Source organism: Myotis brandtii, unplaced genomic scaffold, assembly GCF_000412655.1.
Source record: "Myotis brandtii unplaced genomic scaffold, ASM41265v1 scaffold499, whole genome shotgun sequence".
Taxonomy (NCBI): Eukaryota; Metazoa; Chordata; class Mammalia; order Chiroptera; family Vespertilionidae; genus Myotis; species Myotis brandtii.
Genome location: NW_005369027.1, coordinates 358097 through 377473, shown reverse-complemented (window position 1 = coordinate 377473; position 19377 = coordinate 358097). Strand labels below are relative to the sequence as shown.

Below are 19377 nucleotides of genomic sequence, written 5' to 3'. Positions count from 1 at the left end.
GCATTGTGCCTACATATGCAAATTAACCGCCATCTTAGTTGGCAGTAATTTGCATATTGCCCTGATTAGCCAATGAAAAGGGTAGCTAGTGGTCGTACGCTAATTACCATGTTTCTCTTTTATTAGATTAGATAACTCACTGAAAATAATAATTCTGATATAGTAAAAATAACAAGTTGGAACTGAAATTTCAGACATTCTTAACATAAGTTATAACTAGTATAACTTCAGCAGATGTGGAATCCCATAACCTTCATGGAATTAAAATGATTAATATGGAAAATACATCTATAATTTTTCAAAGCACAAATAAAAAATATATTTTCTTGACCTGGCTGGATGGCTCAGTTGGTTGGAACGTTGCCCCATACACCAAAGATTAAAGGTTTGGTTCCTGGTCAGGGCACATGCCTGTTGGGGTGTGTACTGGAGACAACCAATGAATGTTTCTCACATCACTGTTGTTCTGTCTCTCTTTCTCTCCCTTCCTCTCTCTCTAAAAACCAATAAAAAGACATACTGTATCCGCAGGTGAGAATTGTAAAAAATATTTTTTTTTTGTTGGGGTAGTCATCTATATTCATACCGATGTGATGTTGACTAACAAACTGAGAATAGTATTAGTAGGTAGAATCTGATACAGCTTAGGACATTTTCAAGTGCCAAAGAGGGGTTTTCAAAGGTTTATAACTCATCAGGTGAAATATACACAGAAAAACTACGCAGGTGATATCCATTTCACTCTTCTAGAATCTAAACCAGTGTCCCACAGAGGGCAGGTGCACAACAAATACTTAATTGCAAATATTTGGAGCAATGCTGCCCAACAAACATTTTTGCAATGATGGACCTGAGCTACCTCTACACTAAAATGGTAGCCACATATGTTGGGCTAGACTGACGGAGGAAGTGAATTCTTAATTGTATTTAATTTGTATTCATGTAATGTTAAGTTAAAAAGCAGCCTATTTCTAGTGCTTACTGTATTGCACAACACAACTTTAGAAAGCAATCAGGTATAAGCAACTCAATATTAACACCTTAAAAATTCAAAACAAACTCATTTGTTCATTTGTTGCTGTATGTATTTGGCTTTAGGTTTCCTTCCCCTGCCCATATCCTTGTTGTCATTTGTTTTAATTGGATAACTTTAACATGCTTATAAATGTTAAAACTATACGAAAATATTATCAGATACGAATCTCTCTTATATTTCTTCCATCCTATTCTTATTTTTTATCCCTTGTGAACAACAAGGTTCCTTATTCCTTTATCCTTCATGTGAATTTATTTTTTAATGTGTGTGAAAATAAGCAGATTAAGATGTGCTTTCTCATCTCCCCTTCATTCATTCCCAAAGGTAATATATTACTATAGTATATGAAATAATAAATTCATCTCCAATGCAATCCTGTCCCATCAGGTACTTCTTTGTTTTATCTCATTCCGAATAGTACCTCCCTTATTCTATAGTGAGAACCCTGACTCTGAAAAATATCTATATGTTTACTTACTGTCTCAATGCTACAGTGTACATACAATCCCCAGGGCATTTCTTTAACTGCTTTTCTGACTCCGTTTCCTCAGCCCCATGTCTTGTTCTTTTGGATTCACCTTTTATTTCAGAGGATCCCCTTCTAAATTCATGGCTTTTGGCCCAAGGTCTTACATCCTTTCCAGCTATTGCCTAGCAGCCTAAGTTCCTTGTCATTTGGGCCTCTCAATAGAGCTATTCACAACATAACAACTTAAGTTCCCAAAGCAAGCAATACCTGAGAATAATCCAGGATCAAATCCTTGATGACTTTTTACTAGTAACATAGCCTAAGAAATAACATACCATCACTTACACTATATTCTACTGGACACACAGATCGGTGTGGGAAAGGAGTACCCAAGACATGAATACCAGGAGGCTGGGATCATTGTGGGCCATGTTGAGGGCTGGCTATTACACCTGGTAAAAATTTAAATTGATGGATTTTGAGAAGTTTAATAATGTAGAAAGTTGTATTGACTGTTAACATATTGGAGAATTTATACTGAGAAATACAACAAAACTAATAATTTTTTAAAAAGTAAGCAATTTGTTAACTCCATTAAAACACAGTGATACAAAAGTCATCATAGAACAGTGGTTCTCAACCTTCTGGCCCTTTAAATACAGTTCCTCATGTTGTGACCCAACCATAAGACTATTTTTGTTGCTACTTTCTAACTGTAATGTTGCTACTGTTATGAATCATAATATTAATATCTGATATGCAGGATGGTCTTAGGTGACTCCTATGAAAGGGTTGTCCGACCATCAAAGGGGTCGCGACCCACAGGTTGAGAACCTCTGTCATAGAACATCACTTAGTCCATGTCCAAATTTAAATGCTTGCATAGCCATAATCATTTAACCAATTATTGTGACAAAAAAAAATTTGAAAACAATGTGAGGAAAAGTGAGAAAGAGAGCTACATCCTTGTCTAATGTTATGTAGTCATAGACTACTTTCTAAAATATTTAAGTCCATGAATATTATTTATTAATATTAACATTATTTATAAACATCAAGATTTTAACTTTTAGTTCTATGAAAAAGTCTTTTCTTTTTGGTATCTTATTTTTTAATTATTTTTTGGAGATATTCCAAAGGCTTGAAAGGTAGCTGTAGAGTTGAATAGTATGGTTAGAAGTACTGCTCTTAATAACTGTGTAATGTTTCATAAAGCACTCATTCACTCAGATCATTAATTTTTCCACTTGAAAAATGGCAAAATTCTCACCAGTCATTGCATTTTATGATATATAATCTGTTAGGATCAAACACATTTTTCATGCATAATATTGGCTTTCTAAATATTAAAAAAATATGGACCATGGTAATAAAAATTTGTTCAATGCCTTTTTTTTTTAAAGAAGGGTATGGGGCTTTTGTCGACGTCATGCATATGCTTAATTGCACTTTCTGCTATGATAGCTTTCTTCCCACTTACTCAGCATAATGTAAAGCAATGGGACAGCATTATGTTAACTTCCAAAGCCAAATTCCTCTATCATTGGTAGTTTTCAAAAATGATAGTATTAGAAATACTGTTTTAATATGCGTTTTATTCATGATAGAAAACACAATTTGGTGACATCATTGGAGATGATGACCTATAAGGAGTCTGAATTCTCTTTTGAACTATAAAAAAATAACTTGTACCCTCACCTACTTCCAAATGCATGCAATAAGTATAGCAAGGATCACCTTGGCTGGTTTGGCTCAGTGGATAGAGGGTCGGCCCTTGGACTGAAGTGTCCCAGGTTTGATTCTGGTCAAGGAAACATACCTTGCTTGCAGACCAACCCAGGTTTTGAGACCATAAATATGTTGGATGCCCTGGCCCTTCCTGGTCACACACATGTGGAAGGCAACTAATCAATGTGTCTCTTTCACATCAATGTTTTTCTCTGTGTCTCTCCCCCTTCCTTCCATGCTCTCATATGATCGATGGAAAAATAGCCTCAGATGAGAATTAACATACATACATACAAACATACATACATACATAAATAATAAATAAGACAGCAAGGATTAAGAAGGGATAAAATATTCTTGGATAATTAGCAGAGAAGGCTCAAGGCCTAGGCGAAGTTGGCTCTATAGGTTTGTTAACCTCATTGCCAGACAATTAACATTAATTCTCCCAGGTACACTGAAATCTAGAAGCCCCAAGGATTTTACTTATCAAAAGGAAATAGTGTAGTTTTGGGGTTCAGAGAGTAGTCTCTGGAGTCCAGTTACCAGCCCACCAATTATTAGCTGTGTGACCTCAGTTTTCTCATCTGCAAGATCAGGATAGTAGTATTTCCTGCCTCACGGGGCTGTGGTGTAGATTAAATGAGTCAATGCATATAAAATGGATAGCACAGTGCCAAGATGGGTGAACAAAGAATATTAGCTATTCTTTATATTCTGAATAAAGTCCATAGAGAACATATAGACCTCTAAAGAGTTCAGAACTGCTTTCGAATTTGGCAGTATAAAATAGACAAGGTAATTTAAACTCAAAGCTGACAATGTATTGACCAAAAGGCTACCTTTGTTTAATAAATCTATGCACCAAAGTTCAGAAGAGTTTATCCTACCTGGCCTTTCGATTGATTAGAGTGCATTTATTTAAGGTATTCCCCTTTTGATCAATAATTGTATAACATGATGGTATATTATGTGTGAACCTTAATTTCTTGAAGCTTAGGTAGATTACAGATTCAAGACAGGTTTGTCAACTTGTTATTCCTTCTAAATTACCTTTAACTGGCTACTTAATTATATTCATTTTGTATTTTCTTGAAATCATTAAAAAGATTCACTCTCAGTCTGATCCAAGCAACCATATGTCCATAGTATGAGCAAAGCACACACACAGCTGATGTTTAAGCTAATGAAAAGAAAAATGCATTACATGTCAGCTTTGAATAGTTCGTTTATGCTATTAGAGTGAAAAAGTAGTAGTTTCCAGCTGTACTTCAGAAATTAAACACTTGCTTCTGAAAGATTTTATTTTAATTGGAGCCAATAGTAGTTTATTAGTAAAAAGCCCCAAGAGGAATTTAAATGAAGTCATGTTGCAATATTGAAAAGACTATTTTCCTTAAAATACCCTAAATCTTTCTCACATTATCTCACATGACAGTGAAACTAGACATTTACATGATCTTATGTTTGTCTTTCTTTTTTTTTTCCTCTTTTTTCCCCCCTCAAGATCTATATAGGAATATGATGGAAAAGTTCCATTGTTGTAGAGATATAGTAACAGGTTGAAGATGTTGATAGAGTTAAATTATTGTCTGGCACACTTGTTTAGCAGGTGAGAAAAACTCCTTAGTAGGGAAGATTATGAATGACATTTTGTTAACTATTGGACATCATAGGTTTTGAGACCATAAATATGTTGAATGCTCTTATAAGCCCACATAAATATATTTTTGGAGTTTCCCAAGTGTGAACAAAACCTAAAACACATTGCAATGCATACCAAACATGATGCATTGTACCTACATTTTTGTGGCTTTTATATATTATACCAGAGGCCCGGTGCATGAAATTTGTGCACTCAGGAGGGTCCCTCAGCCCAGCCTGTACCCTCTCGCAGTTCAGGAGCCCTCGGGGTATGTCCATCTACTGGCTGAGGCCCACGGGCCTAAGCTGGCAGTCAGACATCCTTAGCGCTGCTATGGAGGCAGGAGAGGCTCCTGCCGCCACCGCTGTGCTCACCAGCCTGTGGGAGTGCACTGAGCACCAGGGGGCAGCTCCTGCATTGAGCATCTCCCCCCTGGTGGTCAGTGCACATCATAGTGGTCATTTCACCATTCGGTCAGTTTGCATATTTGCCTTTTATTATATAGGATTATATACATTTATTCATTTATTCATTAAATTACTCCATACAATTACTTATCTACTATATGCCAGGATAGGCACTGGGATACAAAAAGGAAAAAGACCATTGAGAAAATTTTAAACAGTGTTGTGACATGACTCATTCATAAAACAATTCATCAAGCATCTATTTGTGGCAGATACTGTTGTGCTAATGACAAGTAGGTTTTGTCAATAAGGTTATATTTAAAATGAGTCTAATGGATGAGAACTTAGGCAGGAGGGCTATGGTGAGAACTGAAGCAGAACATAATAGTGGCTAGAGGCGGTTGTCTAGAATTGGCAATGGATTTAAATATATTTATATGGTAGAGGGTATTGCACTTAGTGGACTTTGGAAATAGAGAGGGTGAAGATGAATGGGAGGTCAAAGAAGACATCTTGATTTTTTTCCAGAGATGACTTGACACCAAGATAGAAAATAGTAGCCCTAGCGGGTTTTGCTCAGTGAATAGAGTGTTGGCCTGCAGACTAAAGGGTCCCTAGTTTGATTCCAGTCAAGGGCACATGCCAGAGTTACTGGCTTTATCCCCAGGAGGGGGTGCAGGAGGCAGCCAATTGATGATTCTCTCTCATCATTGATGTTTCTATCTCTCTTTCCCTCTCCCTTCCTCTCTGAAATAATAATAATAATATTAATAATAATAATAAAAGATAGAAAATAGTAGAAAAATAGCGTGTGTTTTTTTTTTCAGGTAAAAAATGTGTTTAGGTAAAAAGAACTGGGGGTGTTAAGGAAAATTCAGATATAATTTTTCAATGGACAGTTGGATATACAATCCTGAAATTCAGAAAAAATGATCAAGAATAGAGATATAGTTTGAGAATCACATTCATATGAATGGGAATTGTGGTGTGAGTGAGCTTCCTCCTCGGCTTTGTATCCCACCCACTGGAAGTAAGACACTGTTTGATGGAATCTCACTATAGAGTAGCATTATCTAGTAGAATTTTTTGTGATGATAGAAATGTTTCATATTTCCACTCTCAAAACAGTAGTTAATAGCTCCGCATGTCTGTTGAGCACTTAAAATGTGGTATGATTGAGGAACTGAATTTTAAATTCCATTTAACTTTAAGAAATTTAATTTTTAATAACCACATGTGGCCAGGTGCCACTTTTTATTGGACAGTGAGCCTAGAGAATGGACAAAGAGAAGAGCACGGTGGATCATCCTGATGGATATAGTGGCTAAGAAGTAGGGTATATATAGCTGATACATTTTAGTAGGTGAAAAAATAGGGGGAACTAAATAACATACGAGTTTCCATGTATATCACCAACATTTACAGATAAAGGATTTCTATCTCTCAGGTTTAGAATCATTGCTTTTATCTGCTTTTTTCCCCTCCATCTTCACATGGCACAGAGATTACCTAAACATAATAGAATACAGTATAGTGCTTTAGTGTAGTAGACTCTCCATTCTGGCAGTCTGACTTCAATCTCTCTTATGTTATGTGTCAGCAGAATGACCCTGGGCAGGATTATTGAGTTCTCTGTGTCTTCGTCATTCAGCTATTAACCACAGATTAATACTTGGGTTGTTTTTTAAGAATCAATCACAGTGGACAATTAGAAAAGTGACTGAAATATAGTGTAGAGTTAATGAATGTTCTAAACGAAGATAATTTTTAAATCTTAATCAAAAAGACAATCTGGATTGGCCTTACTGATAGATGCATTCTTACACTCATTCAATGTTATGTTATTTTAGCTAGAAACATAATGCATGTAAGATCGGCGATTTTTTTGATTTGTTGATAGGGAAAAAAATCTTACCAAAGAAAGTTTACAGTATTTCTATTTTTCCTATGATACATAGTTAGTATATATAATGAAGTTTTCTTCTATTTAGCAACTCAAATTATTTCATTAAATATCTTCATGTTTACAATTTCAGCTGTTATTTATATCAATTCTTTTTGGGTTTTCTTGGGGCTCTTATTGGATAGGATGAGAAATGATAACATGGTTCCAGGCTTGGCTAAAACCAAAAATGATATAAAGGAAAAAAGATAATCTTTAAAAATATTTCCATAAAATTGTTTCTTTACTCATTGATTCTTTTAACTTTTTGGAAATTTCAAAATGTTTTGTCTCTCTACATTAAAAAAATAACTACAATTATATTAATCAAATATTTATTTAAAAATATGATTCTCCATTTCTTGGAAGGTTTAGAAATCAGAAAATATAAACAAGACAATCTTCTTCTCTTTCTTATCAATTACAGCAATTCCTGAGTTTGTGACACAAGTGAATGTCGCCTTGGAAGCCCTAAATAAGAACTCTTTGGATGTGTTTGATGACAATCAATTTGTGGACATCTCAAAGAAGATCTATGATACAATTCATGATATCAGATGTTCAGTCATGATGATTCGGGTAAGTTTGCTTTACCTTTCATTGAATTATCGCAACATTCGTTACCAGCTGGAATGCCTGGAATGCTTACAAGAAATGTTTGATTTCAATGCCATAATGTCAATGCTGAAATCCATTAAAAATTGAGAAATTCATATGCATCCCCAAAGTCAGATCTACTGTCACAAGCAATACTTTTACTTGTGTATTTGGTTATAACTTATGCAAATGAGCACATTTAACGGCCCTGTGTGCAGAAATGATGGCATTCGTTGTATGCAGAATTTGTTGAACTGTCACATAGCATGATCAGAAGGCAAAGAAAAATACATATAGTCATTTGCTTTCTTGTCTTGAGCAGAAAGGAAAGAATCTTTCTGATCACTGTAGTGACATTGGTAGGAAATGTGTTCACAAGAAGTTATTTCTATGGCCATTCCCATTCATACTAGATCAGAGAATCACAATTCTTGTCTTGAGCAGAAAGGAAAGAATCTTTCTGATCGCTCTAGTGATATTGGTAGGAAAATGTGTTCACAAGAAGTTATTTCTATGGCCAATCCCATTCATACTAGATCAGAGAATCACAGTCTTCTGTAATAAATCTCACATGAAGCTGGGAGTTGTCTCTTTGGGGAAATACGTGCCATCTTCCCACAGGTATGTTTTCTTCCCAAGGATGAGCCATCGGTTGTGGGCACAGTGCATATACAGAGACCAGGACTATTTGTTTTTACTTAAATGTGAATGTGGATTATTTTATAAATGTTATTTAAAAAACAGTGGAAGTTCTTTGGGAAATGTACTGATAATGATATAGAGATACTTTATCTTAGGATAGGTTTATCTGGAAGCAGACACTGTGGTAAGGATTTGTGTTCACCATTAGTTTATTTAGGAACAAGTGAGACAGGGGAAGTGAGGCTGGAAAGGGAGGAAAGCAATAAGGTGTATTTATGAGTCACTATGGGCAACTGGGGGTTGTTACTGCTGGGGAACTTGGATGGGGGGTACTACAGACCATGCCTCAGAATTATCTCAAAAATTCAATTTATCCACCTACTTATTTATTGGTGAAAGGTTACCTCTCTTTAGAGGTGTCACCAGAGCCTCCCACCTCAGCCAATCAAGCCCTTGTAGCCAAAATACACAACCTTCCGGCAGAGTGGCTGGTGCTTCATTTAGAGGATTCAGCAAGACCCGCAAGTGAAATGAAGTATGAGTAGAGTTCAGTTTGAGAGCTCCTGGGTTTGACTGTTCTTGAGATTATAAGATGGAACTAGAAGTGCCCCAGAGATGTGGGAGGAGCATCACTTGTATCCTGTGGGCCTGAATGTTATAGTTATGTTGCACTGAGTAGTCCATATAAATGGAATCATTCGGAGACCTTGTAAGAAAAGGGGTCAACAAAAGTCAAGGAGTTTGGCAGGCTGATGGAAGAAACCATAGAGAAAAACTAGAGATGTCATGATATAAGATCGCCCTAACTGGTTGCTCAGTGGTTAGAGCATCCACCCATGGACTGGAGGGTTTGGGTTTGATTCCAATCACGGACACTTACCTGGGATGCAGGCTCCATCTGCAGCCCAGGTTTGGGAGTGTGTGGGAGGCAACCAATTGATGTCTCTCTCTCACATCCATGTGCCTCTCTGTCTCTCCCCCTCCCTTCCAAAAGATCAATGGAAAAAATAGCCTCAGGTGAGGATTAACAAACAAACAAACAATATATAAGATCTAGCTCTTCAGAGCTTGAGAAAACCTGGAAGCAAGCTAACTGTACATATAAGAGAGAAACCTCAGGATGTATTGTATGTGTGAGCAGCCTGGAAGTATTTGTTCATATGTGACTGAGAGCCATGTCCCCGTACCAGTGCTATGTCTGAACTGCAAAGTACTTTTACCAAATACGTTCTTCTAACAAAGGATTTTACTTTACCTGTGTGCACTAGTGCACTAACAATAACCCAAAGTTGGAAGGATAGTTGGAACTAGGATAGGTAGAAACACTGAGAGTATGAAGACACATGAACTTTAGCAAAGAGTCTTAGCACAGTGAAACCTCTACATTTCCAGTGTCCTGGGTGGAGATTTGAGAAGACAAACCAGTGGGGTAGCGTAGGTGAACCAGTGTTGGGAATGCACATTTTTCTTCGGAAAGGGATTTTTAAAAAAGTCTTATAATGTCTCCCATTTGGATGTTGCATTATTTAAAAATATCCTTATTATCATAATGCCTCACTTATAGCACATCACATCATTTTGTCATCATTTTTATATACCCCTCATCTTGAGCATTCTGTAGGGCAGGAAAACAATTTATTGTAATTATTAATAGCCTTAGAGGGCAATAAATTTTTCCATAGTCATCTCTTTTTTAAAGTAATTACTTCAATTTATTTTAGCTTTTTCTCATATAATAATTTAGTATGTGGTGTTCTTTGCTACTCCTTACTTAACTTTTCAACAAACTTCTCAAATGAGACTATTTCTCATATAATAATTTAGTATGTGGTGTTCTTTGCTAGTTCTTAACTTTTCAACAAACTTCTCAAATGAGACTAACAAAAAGTATATTCTAATTAGGGCCTGTCCAGGGTTAAATAAAGTAGAAAACTTGGCCTTTATGGTATTGCTATTAATAGAGTCACCTGTTGTTAGCCTATTTTTCCCCCTCTTAAAAACCATGATTGGTGGATAGACAATGACTGTAAAAATGTGTATTTTTACCCTGTTTTGGCCTGTATATTTCTCCTCCATTTTGATTTCATGTGTTTGCTCTCAGTCCTAAATTTTGATCCAGTTAAACTTCATTGTATTTCTAAATGGTTTTTTGTGTAATTTATCATGTTGCTTTTACATTTGTTTGCTGAACATGCCTAAATTAGCATCGGGTAGAAAAATGAGATTATAATTTTAGTTCCTTCATATAGATTACTAATAAAACAAGTATCACATGATCTCACTTACATGTGGAATATAATGAACAAAATTAATTGATGAACAAATTAGATCCAGAGACTTGGAAGAATGGAACAGACTGAAGAATCTCAGAGGGAAGGGGGGTGGGGGGTGGGAAGAGATTAACCAAAGAATTTATATGCATATATGCATAATCCATGGACACAGACGATAGTGCAAGTAGGCCTCCGGGGAAGGGGACAGGCAGGTGGGAAGTGGAGGGGATCAGTGTGGGGAGAAAAGGGGGATATCTGTCATACTTCCAACAAAAAAATCATTTATATATATATAATATATACTAGAGGCCCGGTGCACAAAAATTTGTGCACTCGGGGGGCAGGGGGAGGGGGGTCCCCCAGCCCGGCCTGTGCCCTCTCACAGTCTGGGACCCCTCGGGAGATAACGACCTGCTGGCTTAGGCCTGCTCCCAGGTGGCAGAGGGCAGGCCCAATCCCTAAGTGCAGCCCCTGGTCAGGCTCAGAGCAGGGCCGATTGGGGAGTTGGGGCGCCGCCCCGTGCAGCAAGCAAGCCTCCCTGTTCGCTTCAGTGCCTGGCTGCCGGCCGCCATCTTGGCTGACAGTTAATTTGCATATACTCACTGATTAGCCAATGAAAAGGGTAGCGGTCGTACGCCAATTACCATGTTTCTCTTATATTAGTGTAGATATTACTATCATGGCCCTTCATCTGACTATAATCTCTGCTAATAGCTCCAGATAAGGGTATTAACCCTTTGAGTGCCAACCAATATCCTAGGAACTATGCTAAAATTGCCAAGGCATTTTTGGTGATTTTACAGCAGTTTAGGAAAAAAATTATGAATCGCAAGTAAATGAAGTTACATATTCAAAAACTTAAGGAAACCTTTACTACATTGACATATTTAGCAATATCATCATCACTAATAAAAGCAGACTTAGAACTGGATGCCATTTCGAAGCTTTGATAGCGCTCCCGGCACTTTTGGCGAAAGACAGGAGGAGCGTGATTGCGCTCCCTGGCACTCTAGGGGTTAATATTAAGCACCCTTAGAATCTTATGTTCTGTCTAGCTGAGATCATATCAGTAAGCATATGGTTTGAAATAATTTTTTATTTATTTTGAGGTAGAGATACTTTTTCTTCAAACATACTTGAGGGTCAAAATTATAAAACAGATAGTACTTGAAGCCATGAAGATAGTCCAGAGGCCCATCTTCTCTGTCCCTGCATTGCCCCTCTTCGAGGCAGCCTCTTGGGATCCTCAACAGAACTTCTACAGGGATTCCTTGGAGGATGAGCCACACAGCTCTGTACTTGCTAATTGGATTAGAGGTCGAGAATAGAAGTCTAACTGAGGTGCACAATTAAAGAAAACCACTTTTTTCCCCCTTTGAGGACTGTCCTTTTGTCATAGATACAATTGATCTGGTATAACCATCTCTTTATAAGGTCAAATTTAATGCTGACCAATATCCTATTAATAATGCAAAGCATGTGAGGAGTATATCTAAAAAGTGTCAACACTAGGAGAATACATTTATAATTATGCAAGTTTGGGGAGGGATAAGCTATGATCTTGAGGATGTTTGTGAGTGTTGCAAAATCCTATCTTATCTCTGAATTTTCATGCATGCTCTTCAGTGCCCTTGAGACAATAAAATACTAACCTAAGTTCAGAGCCTGATATTTTATAAGCTGTGTAATAAAATTATGATTATATCTGCCTTTAATATTTATTTTGTTGAATAATTATTTTACAAATTTTTGGATTATTTTTAAAAGTTTTAAGATAAATACTGTGACATTTATTATTACTAATCTCTACACTATTTAAGCTTGTGGAAAATGAAGTTGTAGAGTAGGAAATATTAAATTTTTTTTCTATTTGGTGTTTCAAATCTATAAATAAATTTTATTGTTATTAGGAGCCCATTCATATATATAAAAGCCTAAGTGACCAAACAACTGAATGACCGGTTGCTATGACACGCACTGACCACCAGGGGACAGAAACTCAATGCAGGAGCTGCCCCCTGGTGATCAGTGCACTCCCACAGCCAACCTCCCATGGCTGGCCAACCTTCTGTGGTCCCTACCCCTGGCTGGCCACCCCCCTCTCCCCCATCAGCCCTGATCACCTGCCAGGCCAAGGGACCCCACCCTTGCATGAATTCGTGCACCGGGCCTCTAGTATAATATAATGGTTAAGATTAAATCAAGAAACATATCTTACTGAACATGTTTCCTCCTTAATAAAATGAACTTGGTATTAAAACTACTTTAAAAGATTATTATACTTTTGAAATGGGCTAATCCTATCTAATAAAAGAGAAACATGGTAATTAGCCGTACCTCCGCTACCCTTCCTGGTTAATCATCAGTGAGATATGTAAATTAATAGCCAGCCAAGATGGCGACTAATTTGCATATGTCAACCCCAAGCCACGGACTGAGGCTTTAGGCCTGGGTCAGGGAGGAGCCAGCCAGCGATCCTTGATGGCGGTGGCGGCAGGGAGCTGGGGGTGCCCTGGTCCAGGCCTAAAGCCTCGGCCTGAGGCTTTAGGCTTGGGCCGGGGAGGAGCCAGCCAGCAATCATTGATGGCGGCAGAGGTGGGGAACGGGGCGGAGCCTGCCAGCTATGCTTGATGGCGGCAGCGGCAGGGAGCTGGGGTGCCCAGGCCCAGGCCTAAAACCTCAGCCTGAGGCTTTAGCCTTGGGCCGGGGAGGAGCCAGACAGCGATCATTGAGCCAGCGATCCTTGATGGCGGCAGCAGGGAGCTGGGGGTGCCCCGGCCCTGGCCTAAAACCTCCTCCAGAGGCTTTAGGCTTGGGCCGTCTCTCTTTCTCTCTTTCTCTCTTTCTCTCTTTCTCTCTTTCTCTCTTTCTCTCTTTCTCTCTTTCTCTCTTTCTCTCTTTCTCTCTTTCTCTCTTTCTCTCTTTCTCTCTTTCTCTCTTTCTCTCTTTCTCTCTTTCTCTCTTTCTCTCTTTCTCTCTTTCTCTCTTTCTCTCTTTCTCTCTTTCTCTCTTTCTCTCTTTCTCTCTTTCTCTCTTTCTCTCTTTCTCTCTTTCTCTCTTTCTCTCTTTCTCTCTTTCTCTCTTTCTCTCTTTCTCTCTTTCTCTCTTTCTCTCTTTCTCTCTTTCTCTCTTTCTCTCTTTCTCTCTTTCTCTCTTTCTCTCTTTCTCTCTTTCTCTCTTTCTCTCTTTCTCTCTTTCTCTCTTTCTCTCTTTCTCTCTTTCTCTCTTTCTCTCTTTCTCTCTTTCTCTCTTTCTCTCTTTCTCTCTTTCTCTCTTTCTCTCTTTCTCTCTTTCTCTCTTTCTCTCTTTCTCTCTTTCTCTCTTTCTCTCTTTCTCTCTTTCTCTCTTTCTCTCTTTCTCTCTTTCTCTCTTTCTCTCTTTCTCTCTTTCTCTCTTTCTCTCTTTCTCTCTTTCTCTCTTTCTCTCTTTCTCTCTTTCTCTCTTTCTCTCTTTCTCTCTTTCTCTCTTTCTCTCTTTCTCTCTTTCTCTCTTTCTCTCTTTCTCTCTTTCTCTCTTTCTCTCTTTCTCTCTTTCTCTCTTTCTCTCTTTCTCTCTTTCTCTCTTTCTCTCTTTCTCTCTTTCTCTCTTTCTCTCTTTCTCTCTTTCTCTCTTTCTCTCTTTCTCTCTTTCTCTCTTTCTCTCTTTCTCTCTTTCTCTCTTTCTCTCTTTCTCTCTTTCTCTCTTTCTCTCTTTCTCTCTTTCTCTCTTTCTCTCTTTCTCTCTTTCTCTCTTTCTCTCTTTCTCTCTTTCTCTCTTTCTCTCTTTCTCTCTTTCTCTCTTTCTCTCTTTCTCTCTTTCTCTCTTTCTCTCTTTCTCTCTTTCTCTCTTTCTCTCTTTCTCTCTTTCTCTCTTTCTCTCTTTCTCTCTTTCTCTCTTTCTCTCTTTCTCTCTTTCTCTCTTTCTCTCTTTCTCTCTTTCTCTCTTTCTCTCTTTCTCTCTTTCTCTCTTTCTCTCTTTCTCTCTTTCTCTCTTTCTCTCTTTCTCTCTTTCTCTCTTTCTCTCTTTCTCTCTTTCTCTCTTTCTCTCTTTCTCTCTTTCTCTCTTTCTCTCTTTCTCTCTTTCTCTCTTTCTCTCTTTCTCTCTTTCTCTCTTTCTCTCTTTCTCTCTTTCTCTCTTTCTCTCTTTCTCTCTTTCTCTCTTTCTCTCTTTCTCTCTTTCTCTCTTTCTCTCTTTCTCTCTTTCTCTCTTTCTCTCTTTCTCTCTTTCTCTCTTTCTCTCTTTCTCTCTTTCTCTCTTTCTCTCTTTCTCTCTTTCTCTCTTTCTCTCTTTCTCTCTTTCTCTCTTTCTCTCTTTCTCTCTTTCTCTCTTTCTCTCTTTCTCTCTTTCTCTCTTTCTCTCTTTCTCTCTTTCTCTCTTTCTCTCTTTCTCTCTTTCTCTCTTTCTCTCTTTCTCTCTTTCTCTCTTTCTCTCTTTCTCTCTTTCTCTCTTTCTCTCTTTCTCTCTTTCTCTCTTTCTCTCTTTCTCTCTTTCTCTCTTTCTCTCTTTCTCTCTTTCTCTCTTTCTCTCTTTCTCTCTTTCTCTCTTTCTCTCTTTCTCTCTTTCTCTCTTTCTCTCTTTCTTTCTTTCTCTCTTTCTCTCTTTCTCTCTTTCTCTCTTTCTCTCTTTCTCTCTTTCTTTCTTTCTCTTTGCCTAAAAGGTGCTTAACCAGAAATAGAGAAAATTCAAAAAGAACAAATTAATTAGATTTTGAGAGAGTAACATGGGTGTCCAGCAATGAAATACCCTCAAAAAGAGTGGAAAAGTCAGCAAAAGTGCATCTTGCAACAGGTACCATTTAGAATGTAGACTTTGTATATTTTGTTTGTGAATTTCCACTTGTGACTCATCAAAAGCACATGGAAAATAGAGACTCTTTGGAAAACCAAATGAGCAGATGTTCAGGATCACCACTAAGTTAGGTTTTCTGTTAGTTTTCTAACTTCATGTTTCAGGGAATAGGAACATATTTTCAATATCTCATTTGATGGAAATTTATTTTTGAAAAAAAAATAAATTTGAAAAATCTTTTGTGTCTAATTCTACTGTACCTATAGAAACAGATAGATGTGTGTCTTTTACTGCAATTATATATCATTTCCTTAATTTATATTATGTGCACTGTCATGATTTCTCTGAACACCTTTCATTCTCCTTCATAACTTATTTTCCTCTTGACTAAAGAAAATCCTTTTGTTTTATATGTCTTCTGGACCAAGCTGCTTGTTTGTCTCTCTGAAATTTCACATTCAAACTACTGGAGGAAAAGGCCCTGATTGTGTCAGTCACTAACTAGTGTAGAATTAGTGTACATCTTGTACAGTTAGAATTCTGTGGAATTAAGTGCAGAAATGAAGAAATAGCAAAAAGAATATTGTGTAAAATAAAAAGATATGCATTCAAGTCTGTTTTATGTGTTGCCATAGCTATTGTTATTTTACATGGTGGTGTTAGTTTCTTCACTGTAGGGGGAAATGAACGCATACTATTAAATTACTATTTTCAGCCATCATTGTGCTTAAAAATGAAGGATAAAATATTCTCCCTAAGATGAAGAACCAAATGAGAATGTCCATACTTCAATGCAATGGAATCTAAACCAAGGTGGTCACGTGGGTGTACACATTTATCAAACTGTACACCTGAAGTTGCATGTATATTATGTTGATGAAGTTTATTTTAAAAAAATAATGTTTTATCCACCAGCCAATATCTTAGAAAACAGTTTATTTTAACTAGGTAAAAGTCCTACCAAACTGTATTGATTAGGACTAATTAGAAAGGTGTGCATGGACTACTGAAAATGCTGACATTTAGAATATGAAAAAAAAAACTAATATCTATCTACTTTACAACTGGCTGCTTGCCAAATATTTCTAATGTAGGGTTTCCTCTATTGTTGATTTGTATTTCTCATATTTGTGAATCATCATGTATTATCTTAGATCAGACCTATTTATGACCCGTGGGCCAAATATGGTCCACCATCTATTTTGTATGGCATATGGGTGAAGAATAGTTTTAATATTTTTAAATGGTTGAAAAAAAATTGAAAGAAGAAGAATATTTTTTGACAAATTAAATTATATGAAATTCTAATTTTAGGAATACAGCCACACTCACGTCTATATGGCTTTCTGTGCTACAGTGGTCAGGCAAGGTGGATTATAGGCCAAGAGACTGCATGGCTCGCAAAACCTAAAACATTTACTGTCTGCCTTTACACTTGTCTTAAATATTCTGTTTCATCTCTTTACCAAAGTCCTGATTGGGTTTTCCAAGGACTCAATCACCCCTTTATTCGTTTTTCCCTTTAAATCCAATTGTCCAAATTACTTGAATATTAAAATTGTCTTTTCTTCCAGCTTCCTTGTTTTCTTCCTAATCCCAGTCTGGGGCTCCAGGCTCCTTTCTCCATCCTCCTGTCTGCCCTGAGGGCTTCTATTCTCCTATGCGCTCTAATTTTTAAATCCTTCTTTTATGTGTCAAACTAACTGTGCCTCTTTCTTTACAAATATCATATGTATACCCTGCTACTCTGCAAATAGAGTCCTTTAGTTACTCACCTTTCCCCAAAGGCTGTAAAGAACTTTTTATATTCTCCTTGGTATTTTGCATCATTCAATCAACAAGTAAAATTAAATTTAGGCTACCCTTTAACATATCTTTTAAAATTCCATTTTTGAGGTTTATGTGATGTTGAAATTCATCAACTTTATTCAACCATTTTACTTCTTCTTTTCTTTAAGTTATAGTAGTAACAATTCATCCAAAGATTATTGGATTATAATCGAGTTTTCATAAAATTAATATTTGCTAAGTGAGTTTAACATACAGTGAAGGAAGGTGAGTATATGCCTTGGTTTCCTTAGGAGAAATTTGGATTATACCCCCCTTTACTGTCAAAAGTATCCAATTTGGATGATAAATTATGTTCCTTCTAGTTTCTGGGCCGTGAATACACTGCTTGAGGCCAGTGCTGCACCCCACCCACTGGGAGACATTCTGCAGTGCGCAGGCACTAATGATCACAGTTCCTTATCAGGCCAGGGTTTCCAACCACAGGGAACACCTGCTCTCCGTGGGCCTAACTTATCAAATGGTAGCTTCCTCTCTCCTTGCTTTGCAGACCCTTTGTTGACTGTGGAGAATCTATTCAGGCGCCCTTTCAAATTTATTTCCCATATAAAGGCTTTACTCCTTTTCATTTAAGCAGATTTCCTGCATTCATCTTAGTCACTCTACTCCTCATGCGCACAGGGCTCTTGCCAGGGAGTCCCAGATAAAACACTGTTCTTTTTGGAAGTGACAGGACTCCTTTATAGTGTCAGAACCAGTTTGTAAAGAAGCCAGTTACCAAGGGGGGCTTTTTAAGGGAACTTAATAAAAGACCCATAGCAATGTAACCTTAGCTTTATATGCAAATTGAAATCAAAGGTTAGTGGGAAGAATTCTGTAGTGAGGCTCATGCTGTTTTCTCTGAAGCCAGAGTTGACGGTAAGGGAAAGCAGACTGTGTGGCACTGGTCAGCAAGTGCTGACATTGTGTGCTCTCAGTGCACTTCATGGCCTTCCCTCTGTGTACAGTACTCGGAGAGACTTTGGACTAAGGGAACAGAGGTGACTAGGGTAGGAAAGAGTGTTCATTGAGAAGCATGTTGGTTTAGCAACAAAGCAGGAGTCAGTGATCTCTGTTGCTCCTGCTGGGAGAAAAATGCTCAGCTTGAAGTCATTCTGGGAAGTGCTCTTTCACCAAAGGGTCAAAGCCACTGGACTGGCAGGAGAGTCCATGGTCAAAAAGGCTTTGAGGCAGCCTGCGCTCAGAGAGCTCTACACAAGCGCTGCTCAGGGCCTTTCACTCAAGTAGTAGCTGAGTATAAGAAACCAAGCATCTCTCTTTGAAAATGCCTTCAGAGGAAATTCCTAGCATTGTGAATAGAAGAATATTATGGCAAAGATGTTTAGTTGTGGAATCTAAAGAGATTTTGTGTTGTTGCTTGTTTCTGATAACTTCATTATTAAGTGATTTTTTATTTGTTATTATAAACTAGAGGCCTGGTCACAAAAATAATGTGCACTCGGCGGGGGGGAGGTCCCTCAGCCCGGCCTGTGCCCTCTCGCAGTCTGGGACCCCTCGGGGGATGACCACCTGCTGGCTTAGGTCTGCTCCCCGGGGGATTGTGCCTAATCTGGCAATCAGACATCCCTCTGGCAGCCTGGCAGCCCTCGGGGGATGTCCACTTGCCAGCAGGGAGCAGACCTAAACTGTAGTTGGACATTCTTAGCGCTGCTGAGGAGGCAGGAGAGGCTCCCACCACCACTGTACTGGTAGCCGTCAGCCTGGCTTGTGGCTGAGCAGAGCTCTCCCATGTGGGAGCTCACTGACCACCAGAGGGCAGCTCCTGCAACTGATAGCGTCTGCCCCCTGGTGGTCAGTGTGTGTCATAGTGACCAGTCATTCCCAGTCTTTCTGCTGTTAGGGTCAGTTTGCATATTACCCTTTTACTATATAGGATAGAGGCCTGGTGCATGGGTGGGGGCCGGCTGGTTTGCCCTGAAGGGTGTCCTGGATCAGGGTGGGGGTCCCCACTGGGGTGCCTGGCCAGTCTGGGTGAGGGGCTGAGGGCCGTTTTCAGGCTGGCGGGTGACTGAAGCTCCCAACC

At 38.3% G+C, this 19377-nt stretch overlaps 1 protein-coding gene across 1 annotated transcript in view; it reads left to right on the top strand.

The window, feature by feature from the left end:
- CTNNA3 (catenin (cadherin-associated protein), alpha 3) overlaps window positions 1–19377 on the top strand; it is a 1348181-nt gene that overhangs the window by 1079130 nt on the left and 249674 nt on the right. The window contains exon 13 of the mRNA XM_005876777.2: window positions 7655–7806. Within this exon, the coding sequence (XP_005876839.1) occupies window positions 7655–7806 (152 nt within the window). The remainder of the gene's footprint in view (window positions 1–7654; window positions 7807–19377) is intronic.